The sequence below is a fragment of the Dromaius novaehollandiae genome, chromosome 17 (assembly GCF_036370855.1).
Source record: "Dromaius novaehollandiae isolate bDroNov1 chromosome 17, bDroNov1.hap1, whole genome shotgun sequence".
NCBI lineage: Eukaryota > Metazoa > Chordata > Aves > Casuariiformes > Dromaiidae > Dromaius > Dromaius novaehollandiae.
The window spans coordinates 15234978-15248564 of NC_088114.1; the positions used below are offsets into that span (position 1 = coordinate 15234978).

Genomic DNA, 13587 nt, shown 5'->3' on the forward strand with positions numbered 1-13587 from the left:
ATACAAAAAATGACGGGGGGGAGAAAAATGCACCCCCCCCTTATTTGCCTTAGAGAACAGATTCCAATGAGTTTTGTTGACATATGTCGCAAAGTATTGCAAAGAATAAATTTTACTGAACTAAGAAGCGAGCAAGAGATTTAGCATCCATTTTGTGATTGGTCAACTGACATAACCACATAAGACTATAAGCCCTCCTGCTTCCCCTGTGAACACAATAATAATTTTCTTTCTTCCCATCATTTTAGAGAGCATTAAAGAATGTGCATGAATTGCTCTGAGAATTTCAAGTGGGGAAAAAAAATACTATACAACAACACTGATTTGAAGTTTCCCATGGCTGTACTGCTTGTTTCAGAAAAGACAGAGCAACCAGAATGTAATGGAGCAAGTGAACTTATAAAAAGAAATACTATCATGAAAAAAAGTTTATTTCCCAATGACCAAAAAAATGAACGCTTTTGTACAGTTACATCGCTGTTACATCATTGTCTGCATGTCAGTAATGCATGTAAACAGCCACAACGTTCCTTCAGTGAGAAATGCTTGCAATAATTCTCCCATTTGCAATCCACTGGCAAAAAAGTTATCTGGACCAAAAAAAAAAAAAAAAAAGCCCAAAGGAACCTGAATGAATTGTTTCTTTTCCGACTCTCGCTGGAAAGCTCTGCTACCTTCTGCCTTACCGTTATGTTCCCTACACTGGCAACCCCGAGACTGCATTTCTTGAGCAGCCTACCCAAACGCCACTAAAATAGAACGAATTTCCTACGGAAGCGACCAGCCAAGAAACACCGCTGCTAGCGGATCCTTTGGTACCCGCCGGTGCCACCTCAAATTCTCACTAACTTGAAACCAAGTACCCTGATAGTGGCTGAGGAAGTGAAGACTCATGACAGATAATTCCTCTTCCCTGAGAGGAGGATGCCATTACACAGCACACACCGGTCCTGTCCCTGGAGAACATCACACGCTGCAACAAAACGGGAAAGAAGGGAATGTCACAGATGCCCCAAACCCTTTCAATAACGGGGAAATATTTAGGTGAGACATGTCCAGATGACTCCAGCAGACCGACTCCAGCCCAGGCTGCACGCACAAGAAAAACCCCAAAGTTGCCGTCACAGCTTGATCTGGGAAGTTTCTCCATAAAAGTCTCAGAGCACTGACCTATTTCAGCATCCAATGACAAACCCCTCATGGCTCAAAGCGGATCAAAAAATCCTCCTTCTTCAATATAATACATGGGGGCAGGAGGGGGGAATTCCTCTCTAGCTCTTCAAGCAGCCACCTGAAGCATAAAATTTTATGAGTTTTTTTTTCCTTTTTTAAACAGAGTACAAGTGGGTATATTGAGGGCTACGCTATTCTCACCAAAACCTTTACAAGGTAGCCATGAACTCAAGATTCACAGAAAGCAGGACCAGAAGGGCCCATCACAACTACCCAGCCTTGCCAAAGAGCCCATACTCAGGAGTCCCTAGAGACACGGCTTCACCAGTCTCAAGCTTTTCCTAAAGCATACAATTCTGCCTACCACATTCACTGGCAAGTTCTTCCAAAAGTGTTATTATTCTGATATAAATTCACTTATTAGCTTAGAAATTATCTTTAGTTTCTAGAGTAGCTCTTGCCAAATGCAGACAAGTCCCCTACTGTCAAATTTCTTTTCCACGCAGAAATGTCCACATGCAATAATCAGCTCAGCCTTATCTCAGTTCCTTAAAATTCACAAGGCGACACCTGTTTTCAGACTCTGCATCATCCAAATTTCCACATCTGTGACTGTAGCTACCAGGACTGCATATAATAAACTAGCGGCATTTTTATTAATCTAGTGCATTTTTACTAATCCATGTACACAGACACAAAAGCATCTAAATCAACTTGAAACACCTTTTAAATTCACTGAGATTACATCAGCTTTTTTACAAAGGCATTGCCCTTGTAAACTCATGACTCACGTCAAGGCAGTTATCTACAGTGCTCCTTAAGACCTTCACCAATGCTTCATTTTCCAACAGTAAAACACTATGAATTCCCCAACAGTATAAATGTATAACATGCATTTTTTATTTCCAGATAAAATATAGCATGGTCATATTAAAGTAGAATTGTGAACACTTAGCCACCTGTTACTCCATGATGATAGTCCGGGCTCTTTTGCTTTTACTACCCCAGGAAACTTTGGGCTTTCTGCAGAATTTATGAAAATCCTGCCTGTCCAGACCTCAGTCTTAAATACCAAAACTCCTCAAAAAGTACATTTTGAGATCAGTAAGCCTGTTCCTAATCCCATCAACTATGGGCTTTTCTAATTCCATAAAGGAAAACCTAGAAGATACCATCACTTCTTTTCTCCTAGTGCAGTCATCTCTCTCCATCTAGTTAGTTCTCTCCCCATATCTTTTGACTCCAACTAATTTCAGCCCTATTTGACAAAGGAAGAGCACTGCCAAGGTAAAGTGAGTTCCTATGAATTTTGTTAAAGTGGCTGCATAGGTTAGAGAAACAAACGGCTTGACAGAGACTGCAGCAAGAGTCCACATCTTCTAAAGTGAATCCAAAGCCTTTCCACCAGCCCCAAGCGAGGCAAACTCTGTTCAGAGCTTCTCCATCGAGATGCCGTGCTGAAGCTCCGCGCTGCATGACGCAGCCTCGGCCGCAGCGCTCCTGGCACACACAGCACCATTTGTTGCTTTCTGTTCTCTCGCCGGTGTCTCCAACGCTGGCCACGCGGCATTCGGAGGGAGCGATCTGGGGGATCTTCTGGCTCTACGTGCTTCCGTCCTCATGGCAGTTTATTAGACTGCCTCTGTTGATTAACTAGTACCTCTGCCTAGGGACGGTACTCAGATGGCAACTACTTCCACTACCGAAGGAAAGGCAAAAGCGTACACACAAGTGCTTGTTAGGCTTCCCGATTAGTCAGTCGGGATGCACAACGCGGCATCTTGAAGGAGATCTTTCCAGTTAGCAGCTGGTTTACATGGGAGGGAGCTGGAAGAAATTCAGTCATCTCACCAGCTACGTAGTAACAGAGTCGTTCTCACACCCCCTAAACAAATTCTCTCTCCCACGCACCCAGGCAACACGGTGCAAGTACCAAGGATGAGTTACCTTCATCATTTTATTGCCCAGTCACTCATCCTTATAAACACCTTTCTGTAACTCAAGGGTGGAAATGCAGACTTAGCTACCCCAGTAAATGCCTTATTATTTCCTCTCCCCTTCTTTTTCTAGATTATTTATGAAAAACTTCAAATGCACAAGTTCCCATACAGACCTTTCAAGGACTCTACTGAGCCTCTTCTCACTGTGGAAATTACTCTATTCTTTAAAATATGGTCTCCAGAGAGGGAAGAGAAATGTCTTTGCTGCAACTACACAAACTCTTCCTGGAGGCCTGTTTAGAAACTGCCAAATCTGCCACCTTCCATCCCTTGTCCAAAGACCAAGTTTATCCATATCCACTCATTAGTACAGTAATTTTGCACTTAAATTTCTCCAGAAGTTTGAGGTGCTAACTTGGCCTGCTAGCTCTGGCTATTTTTTACTATTTACCTACCAACTTACTGTACAAACCTGTATCATTCCAGTTTAATCCTTCTCCCATAGACTATTCCAAAGCAAAAGTGTATGTGGATTTTCTGATAATTCAGGAAAAGACTGGCAGATACCTCGCAAGTAGAGAACAGAGAGAAGCACCGTCAAGCTCTGCCAGCAAGAACGGCTATTGCCGGATCACAGCCTTGTCATCTGGAGGCCAATATTTCACACTGCAGTAACGGGGCATCGAGGGGAACACTTGAGTTTAATTGTGCTTTATCATGGCACAGCTAGCAATGTTCTCACTCCAAGGCAAAATTACGGGTGCTAAAAGACAGACAGAAGCCAACTAAGCCCGCTGAGGGCAGCGACACTCCCAACCTAGTCGTGAGCTGTAAAAGAAACTCAAAGTGGTGGACAGTGTTATACCAACCTGCACCTGAACTGAGACGAGAATTCAAAGACAATAGATGTGCATTTACATGACTAAAGGCATCGTGATGGTAAGTTTTCTGATATCTGAAAAACTCAGGCCAGGTCGTTTTGTTACAAGTTATGCATACACTGCTTATTTGAAAATGAAAAGGTTTAAAGCATGGTTTAGACCAACAAGAACGCCAAGAACATATCAGTATCGTGCCTTCCCTCTAGCACATGATTTTCCTTCAAATTATTTAGGTATTAAAAAGAATATAATATGCTTTTTCACTGGAAATTTAAGTTCTAGTTGCCATTCTACTAATGACTGCAACACATGTTTTCTTACAGGAAGCTAATTTTTAAACCAACAGCAAAACTCCACCTGCTTCTCTTCCTATTTAAACCCACAACGCTCATGGGCAAGGAGCAAAGGTAAGAATTCAATCTCATTCTTAAATTACTTTATGTACTACAGCTCAACAGTTCCGCACTCTGTTCCTCCCCTTAATTTTAAGCAAGAATATTTTTTGTCTGTACATGTATGTCGTGCTGTTTTGGAAATCATCTATTCTAAACCTGGCATGTCCTGTACTTTCAAATAAACACTAGGAAACAGACAATCTTTAAAACCCTCCATCCTCAGTGTGCTACACTGCCTCTCAGATTTCACAGCTGATCACTGCCATCTTGCACATTGATCAAATCTTATTTAAAAAATGGCATATGAACATGTTTCTAGGTATCCAGTGTACTTGTAACACATATTACTGTCAAATCCTTGGATATGAAAGTGCACATGTATAATTAAGTCTACTTAATTAACTCTATTCAAAATGAAACAAATCTCGTCAGTTCAGGAACAAGAATCTTTTGTATAACAGATTTATAACCTTTACTAGGAATGCTAAAATAAAGAAAATAACTGTCATATAGTGGAAAACATGTCCCTCTAAAGAGAAACTATGGATTCACTTGACAAGAGTCATGCTTCTATGTTTTCTGTCTGCGACACAGTACCACGTACATTCCACTACAAGTTTACTACTTTACTATATATTGCACTAACAAAATACAATCATATATATACATTTGAAGGTAGCACTTCATCTGTTTCTAAAGACAAAGTTTATCAGTAAAGCTTATCCTGCGTTCTCAGGATTACTCAGTACGTGAAAATACAAACATCAGTAATGAGATCTATTAATGCAGATTTCACTTCAAGCTAACTCAGATTTACTTCACACAGTTAAGCAAGTTCATTTCACTGGAAAAAAGATCCCCTGAAGCAAAAGACATCAACCACTGTGGATGATATTGCCCAACACATCACTAAAAAATAAATTCTACTGATTGGATTTTTTCGTTTTCCCCCTCAAGCAGCACTTTTAAAAATACAATCTTTTAATGATTGTTTAATTTTCATATAACTAGAATATAAATCCTTTACATACTGCTTTGCTGCAGCTGCAGTATAATGCCTCATTTTTCATGGAAAAAACCTAATTACATGGTTCACTGAGTTGCCTCTGGTAACACATCAATTTTATTTACATTCAAAAAGTTGGACTTGAGTTTGGCCTCACCACTCGACGTTAATTCCAAGCACATTCTACGCAATAGTCCTCTCCGATTCATTAGTGATACCTCACTCTAGCTTTTACTCAAAAGGGATTCTGAGCTGTTATAATCTTGCTTTGGATTTCCAACAGTTTCCGTGTATTACTTACCAAACGCGTAACACCAACTCTGTTCCTTCCTTGAAAAGTATACTGTTAGCTATTGAGTCTAGTCTTACCGAAACGGTTCTGCAAAAGAATCATTACGCAGTCACTAGAGAACGGCGCTATTACTGTTTCGCAATAAATGCTAATTCATTTTCCCACAAAAACACAGCAGAAAAACAACAACCATTGTGTAGCCAATAAAACTAAGGATTGACTGCTCAAAACTTCAACTGTTTCAACTGAACTAAGCTCACATTTTGAAATCAGGAAGGGTAGCAAAGCAAAAAAGTATGGCATTTAAAAGAGAATCTTTCATCTCTACCTTCTGCCATTGGTATCTTTTCTTCAAACTATTTTCAGAGGGTAATTGCAATTAACAGTGAAACCTCCAAATTCTCAAATATGAAAAGAGTTTTTCCCCTAAGAAACGAGGAGAGGGAAGGAGAGAGACAGATAGAGAAACGATATTATACATGGTCCTTAAGAAGAGTTTGATTTTTTTTTTCCATTACATATTAGAATGAAATATTGCAGACTGCACAAGGGGTAAAACGTGGTATGTTAGAAGGGAACATCACTGACTAGGCTCAATACCGAATTCATGAATTCCATATGTATTCATTAGATACTACTCCCAACGCTGAGATTCACTGCTAATGTTGAGAAAAAAAAGCAGTGACGTATGATATGAAAAATGAAAGGCAATCTGATTTCCAGAAGAGAAACCCAGATCTGATTCCTTTAAACAACTCATACCCTGGCTGTTTATAATCAAAACCCAATTTTAAAGCAGAAGGAGGGAGGAAGTTGGGGTGGTGAAGAGAGTATTTAGTTTTAAAAAAGAAAGCAAAATAAAATGAAGACATCTTGCCCAGATGCAATAAGGCACTTGTCAACTTCACATGCCAAATGATGGCATAACAACCTCATTTGCTATGCCTCCTTAAAAAAAAAAAAAGAAAAAAGAAAAAAAAAGATAAAAAGGTTATTTTGTCTAAAATAAACTTTCACTGGCAATCACTGGACATCAATTAAGAACGTCAAATATCAGGGTCACAGAACAATTCTGCAAGCTAAGTAGGAATCTGGTTTTAGATCTCTCCTTCTCTGAAAGAATTTGAAAGTTTTAATTTGTTTTCATGTCTTTGGAAATAATCTATGTTACGCAATTAAGAAAACGTAAATGACTTATCTAATTGAAAATAATCAGCCCAGAGACAGCCCAGAAGTTTCAATAACTTAATATTCCAGTAAAGCATTCTGTCGTATGAACCTACTTGTTAATTCCATTTTCAAGAACTGGCAATTAACCATTTCCAAATTTAACTTCAAATCTTTAATAAGTGGTACTCAGCTGTCTGGTACTGGGAGCTTCTTTTTAAAGAGAGAGCCTTCAAAAATACTCCCTGTTCAGCTCATGTGAGATCCCTTGTATTCCTTGTTCATAAACTGCTTTCCCACGTATTACCTGCTCTCATTCTAAATGCTACCGCGCAAGATAATAGTTATAAGCTGTATCTATTATTGAGCTACACCAAAAAAAGTCTTAATACTATTATTGATTGTCTTAATATTGCACGCTTGTATTCATAAGCTTCTAAAGAATGAAAGAATTAAGAGCACTTTCATTAAAACCAGTATTAATTTGTATACTCACTCCACAGGAAGGAGTGTTTATCCTTGATTTTAAATCATTGCTGCATATACTTAAAAATATATTTAGATAGATAGGAACATCATCTCCTTCAATGATTAACATATATTCTCAGCTGCTGTGTGGTGATACATTTCGTAACTCCCAGAAGAGTCTTCCCAACTGCTTACAACTACAGTAAATCAAACACTAAGGGCTGCAGAGCACCCGGAAAAGACCTTAAATAGACTATTTCAGCTTGAAACGGAAAGTAACAGAGGCTTCACAGAAAACACGTAACATTAGCAGAATTCTAAAAAATTAAAAAAATTCAAATTTTCCATTTTCTTTTTAAAATATTTGATGAATATTGAAAAACACCATCCATTTAAGTCTTAGGCATATTAGGTAAATGCTTAAGCTGTACATGTTCACTGGCAAAATAACTGAAGAGCAGATGGGCACCTGGGGCTCCTCATTGACGCCCCAAGTGGCTCACAGTGGTTTGTTTTCCCCGGACAGCTTCATGGAGGAATACCCGTGAGGGCAGTCCCAAACACCTACCACAACCAAAAGGTGATTTCAGGTAAACAAGCTATTAGAAAGGGCGTCGTTGTATCAAATGCCCACAATCTTAGTTACTTGTTTGCAAGATGCCCTCTAACATGTTGACCAAGGGGAGCCTGTCTCTAGGGTCATGTTTAGTCACTAAGGCTATATATATTTTCAGTAGCTCTGCCAATCATATTCCCCGTATACTTCAGGCAATTCAAGCATTCTGTACCACAGGTGCAAGGGACAAAGCTGACTGTATCCACAGACTCAAGATGCAGGTTTCAAGTGTATAGACAAACCTGTCACAGAAAAGGGGAGTCTTTAAAGTGTCGGTCATGAGCATTGCCTGCTTACAATCTAAGTGGAATGGCCAGGGTTAAAAAACAAAACAGAAAACAAAAACCAACCACTGCAGAAAGGTGTAACTTCTCAGCAGTGCTGCACTAAATAGCACTCAGTGGTATTGAGTCTCCAAATGCAAACAAGAGCACCACAACTTGCAAATCTACAACTTTCCTATCAAAACAACCTGTCCCCAGCAAGACACAATCTTCCCTCCGTTCTATTTCTTCTGCAAATTTCACAAAGTTACTTTTACAGGGAAAACATGCAACAGCTGTAACACGTGTCAAAGTGCAGAATCTGCAGGCAGTAGTGTCGTTAAACAGCATTTGTCCTTAGGAAAACAACACTTTGACAAGTCAAAACAGTTCAGACGTCTTCAAACTCGTAAAATCACTCAGATCTCTCCTCCACTCACTGATCCCATACCAATTGGCTTTTCACTTAAGACAGAATAAAGAAAGATTTTCCATCTTCTTTCTTCAAACTTAAAGTCCAAATACATAACAAACAAAACAAAACCCAGAACACAACAGCCGAGGCTGGCAGGAAGGGAAGCGTAGGCGGCCGCGCCAGAGACACACCTATGAAAACCATCTCATCCACAGCTGTCTAACTAATCTAGCTACTTAGCTAAACCAGAGCTGTTTTGCAAATAATTGTTTTTACTTTATCTCCCATGACAGCATTTAATTATCTACACAGCTTTGGAAAGCTGCTGCATAAACAGTTGTTCATAGGGGCTCCTATTTATAACTGCTAAGTTGTTTTCCCTATGACTATTTGAAAATACTTACTTTATTAAAGTCAGCTTGTTGTTTGCAAATTTATCTAGAGTACCTCCTGAGTGTTATAAAGATAAGGCAACCACATAGGTTAAACAAATGAAAATTCTGGACCGAGACTTTTGTTTAAGACACACTTTAAAAATTTTGCATATAAACTAAGCACTCAATGTCATATAAAATTATTTAAGTGCATGACTGTTACTCAGAGAAATCAATAATTCTAATTTAGACTTGAATGAATAAAAGAGGCAAAGACATAAATTAAAGCGACCACTAAATTTTTATTACCCTAACAGAGCTGTCACATATTTCAGATTTCTGGGATTTGTTCTTCTAACTGTACCGGTACAAAGACAAAAAGCAAAGCCATGGTCAACGAACTAACCAGCTATTGACCACAGGGATGCTCCATCCATATGGAAGTGATTGTAAGCTATTACTGTTTATTTCGTGACTAGATTATCCTAAAAACAAACAAACAAAAGAAAACCAAACCGAGCCACCACACTGTGCTATTGTGGCTCAGCTGACAGGCAGGTAAATTACTGCGCTTCAGTAACTTGCTGTTTTTTGTTAGTATACTCGGAAGCAAAATTCTTTATATTTCCAAGAGCATGCAAATTTCTGAAAAATGAAACTAACTTTCAAATATTTCAGCTTTGTGGTCTGCTTATACAATAAAAAGCAAAATAACCTTACTATGTTTTTTATGACTTGATGCTGGAGAAAAAAAGGGGGAGGGGGGCACACACAAAACCACAAACAACATCCTTTGACTTTTTTTCAAGGAATCAGTTACATAAATGCCTCATTCTGGCAGAATTTAGCATTCAGTATTCTGTTAATAAGGAAAGCTGAACTCTTCAAAAGTATTGAAGGGAGCGAGCAGCCCTAGCAGCAGTAGAAGTTACAACATTTTTACAATTTAAATCGCTTTGAAGGATAATCTGATAAATCAATACAGCAGTTTCAATGTGCTTTTAATATGCCACAAGTAAAACAGGCATTATCTGATTTCCGCATGTTACAAAGAGAACTGCAAAACTTGCAGTGGGAGGGAGCAAGAAAGGAGATGACTTCCCAGATTCTCGCAGCGTCCTGACAGTTTGCAGGAGCATATTTCTGCCTGCTCCCAATTCCCGTGCATTTCGTTCCCGGAATGAATCGCGCACAGTCCTCCTTTCTCCATTCTCAGCTTTACACCTCTTCATGTCTCTCTGCATAATCCTTTTCTTTCAGACATTATTTTACTTCAATTTGAGAGAACATTTCAAGTAAAGATCACTCAACGGTGCTGTTGTGCAAGGGCAGACACACTTTTTCAGTAGCGCTAGAAGTAGCGTTGTGAAACACGCTAAGCTCAGGCTATTTTCATCGATATCGCACTGCTGCTGCTGACACTTTCAAAACAGTGTTTGCAGCAGACGATTTTAACGTTTAATCTCACTGAAAAATTATTGTGCTGACGGCTCCAGCCTGGATACTTCATAAAATTTTGGACCAGACCAAAGTATTATTGATCCTGCACCAAAGTCAGGCTATTCTTTATTTGCTCTATTCTGTCCCATACTATACCCAAGCAGGTTCAGCTTTTCATACATTAAATGTTTCAATAGACCATTATCTCTGGAAGTAGCATTATAGGATTGTAACCAAATATCAGATATAAACAACCTACATCAATTTACAACACAAGCAGAAGCTACAACCTGCAACGCCATAATAAAAAGACACTTAAGTCCCATATACTGCATTTGAAATATTAAATAAGCTATATTTCACAAAGAGAAAAGCATATATTATTAAAGCTTTGCTGGGTTAGTAGAAATATTACCCATGCCTTCATTCAAAACAGGTGCCTCATAAAAAATTAACATCAGTGGAATGGCTTGCTGCAGCACTTCTGAGCCATCTCTTCAATTATACATGATCACACAGCTACCTGCACGAAATACGCCTGAAGATGCACAGAAAACGTTTCCTCTCTGTGATTTCATAGGTTATACTACCAAATCAAGAATCTGGTACTCGTGAAAATATGAAAATTTGTAAGGGTCTGAAGATAGGTGATTAGAAAAGGATAATGAATGAGGAAACAAACATACCATAAGCCAGACCCAAAACAATACAGGGGGTCAGGGGCGGGGAGGATAAGACGCAGGACAGTTACGCACACTGGACAAATACAATATGGTACATATTTCAACTGGTATAAACATTTTTATCACCCAGCAACCAGAAGGTACTAAAGGCTACCACACCAAAAATTTATTACAAAACCCAAGAAACTGATCCTTGATGCTATTAACCTCATTCTGTTTTTATGTTTGTTTGTTTAATTCCAGGATTGGTGAACTTTTGTTGTTGCTCTTCCAGACAAGAGAGGTAAAACAGAAGTATTTAAGCAGCCTGGTAAAATACAGTTTAAAAGTTAAAGTTCTCAGGCAAGCTAGGTCTCCTCATAGCCACACTACATCATCAAAAAGAAAGATTCATATGGTGGATATAGTGAAAAACAGTAGGGATCACATCAGGTAAAGTTATTTTTGTTCAATCATTTTAAGGATACATAGTGTAGAGACACTGAGAACAATCAAGGTGCATTAAGTGTACAGTCATGTAAAGTTATCGCTGTCACCTTCGCCCTGCCTCTCCCTTTCCTCCCTAATTTTTATTATACTCACTTGTTGCATCTCGTCTTTCTTTAGGCTCAAATCCTGTAGCAAGACCAACATGGCAAATTCTGACCTTGCAGAACACCACTGATGCAGCTGTGCTGCCATGGATTTAAGTTCACTTTATAGGACAGATGTTTTTGTTCAATCAACTATTGTCTTATGCCAGATTTTTTTTTTTAATTCTTTAAACAAGAATTTACTCAAATTTTCCTGTACATCTGAGATTCCACAAAGATCTGTGGAATGATCCTGGATAGGTCTCTCAAGTTCATTTCAATTTCTGTTTAGCAATACATCTGCAAGTCACTTGCACCTGAAAAGCCGAATTTACAAGCTTTTTTTTTTTCCCCTTTAGGTCTCAACACACAAATTGTAACAAAATCAAATATGGAAGCAAGTTAAATCCCTTAATGACAGGAGTCCTTTTTTCACTGGAGACAGAAAAAAAAATTAAGAAGAGAAGAAACAGAACAACTTACTGTGCAGTTCACGATGGATCACATCTACTAGATTTGGTTCATCTCCCCACCAGAATATCCATAGCTCCTTACAATCCGGTTTGACGTCACGACGCCACACACAAAGCAAATTGGCTTGCAAGCAGCGGATGAAGCTGAGCAGAATTGGATCATCCTGTGCTGGGGCTGAAATGATAGGGCCACAGTCCCCATGACCTTCAAAATTGTACCTACGCCATTTGATGCCGGTAAGTTCAGCCTAGAAAAGGAAAAAAAAAAAAAAAAAACAAAAATCTAAATCACTTGATTTAAAAATTAAGTTACATTCCTAGGATTGGTTTGTTTCATTTTAGTCATTCATTTTAATTCACAGAAATCAGCTTTAAGCAGCCAAAAGTTAAAAACAAACAAACAAACAAACAACCACACACACACCACACTCCAATTCCTGTATTTTCTCCTTTCCTAAGGAGGAAGCAAAGTAATTTTAGAAACAGTATGGAGTACAAACATAGCTTACCCCCTGCTTCTAGGCTTTTCACCATAACCAGACTCACATCCAGCTGAGTTACTACAGTTTCCAACCCTATTTTTTATCCTATGGTAGCATCCAACAGATTTAAAAAAAGGAATAAGCCCTGGTCCCTGCATGCTGGATAGTACACAGCTCAGTTCAGCATCTGCCCAGAAAGTTCACAACTTAAAAGTCACAAACAGAAATTGTTCCAGGACATGAGAAAACATGTGACCTAAGGAAAACGGCAGGAAGAAATGGCTTCAGACTGTGATGTTACAGGTTAACCACATGTGCTTTTTATTTTCATTTTCTTCAAATGAATAGAAGCATTAAGGGGCAGCTGCCATTTACTTCTTCTTGACCAGACAGAATTCTGTTATTAACCATCAAGAAAGAAGAAAAAGAACAGGAAAGTGGCTCTGCAGACTTTGGGGGAAGATTTCCCCCCCAGACGGGGAAGCGTGCAGGTGTTTCGCTGCACAGCACAGGAACACACAACTGCCAGGCAGGGAGGAGCTGGAGTACTCAAACCTGGCAGAGCTGGTAGCTAGAACCAGGTCTGCACAGCAATGGTCCTAAACCTTTTTCTTTCCTTTTTAAATAGCCAAGTGTCACAGCTGTCACAGTCTGTCTCCTTTTGTCTCAGAAATTCCCAGATTGCTATATATATATGTATGTATATATGTATGTATGTATGTATGTATGTATGTATTTTTTTTTTTTAATCTATTACCCTGCCCATCACCCTCTTCCTCTCCGCTCCCGTCTGCTGCCTGGTTCCCCGCTTCTCCTCAACTCCCAGCTTGTGCCTGTGACTGCTCCTGCTTCCTGCCACTGGCCCTGGGAGCCGGCCCTGGGCACAAGTGCAAGTACTCAAATGACTTTTCATCTAGCTAGCCTGGCCAATGTTATCAAAAACAACA

The 13587-nt window shown here is 39.2% G+C and overlaps 1 protein-coding gene across 1 annotated transcript in view; it reads right to left on the reverse strand.

Moving 5' to 3' along the window:
- MED13L (mediator complex subunit 13L) overlaps nt 1-13587 on the reverse strand; it is a 211017-nt gene that overhangs the window by 176820 nt on the left and 20610 nt on the right. The window contains exon 2 of the mRNA XM_026119072.2: nt 12169-12406. Coding sequence (XP_025974857.2) covers nt 12169-12406 — 238 coding nt within the window. The remainder of the gene's footprint in view (nt 1-12168; nt 12407-13587) is intronic.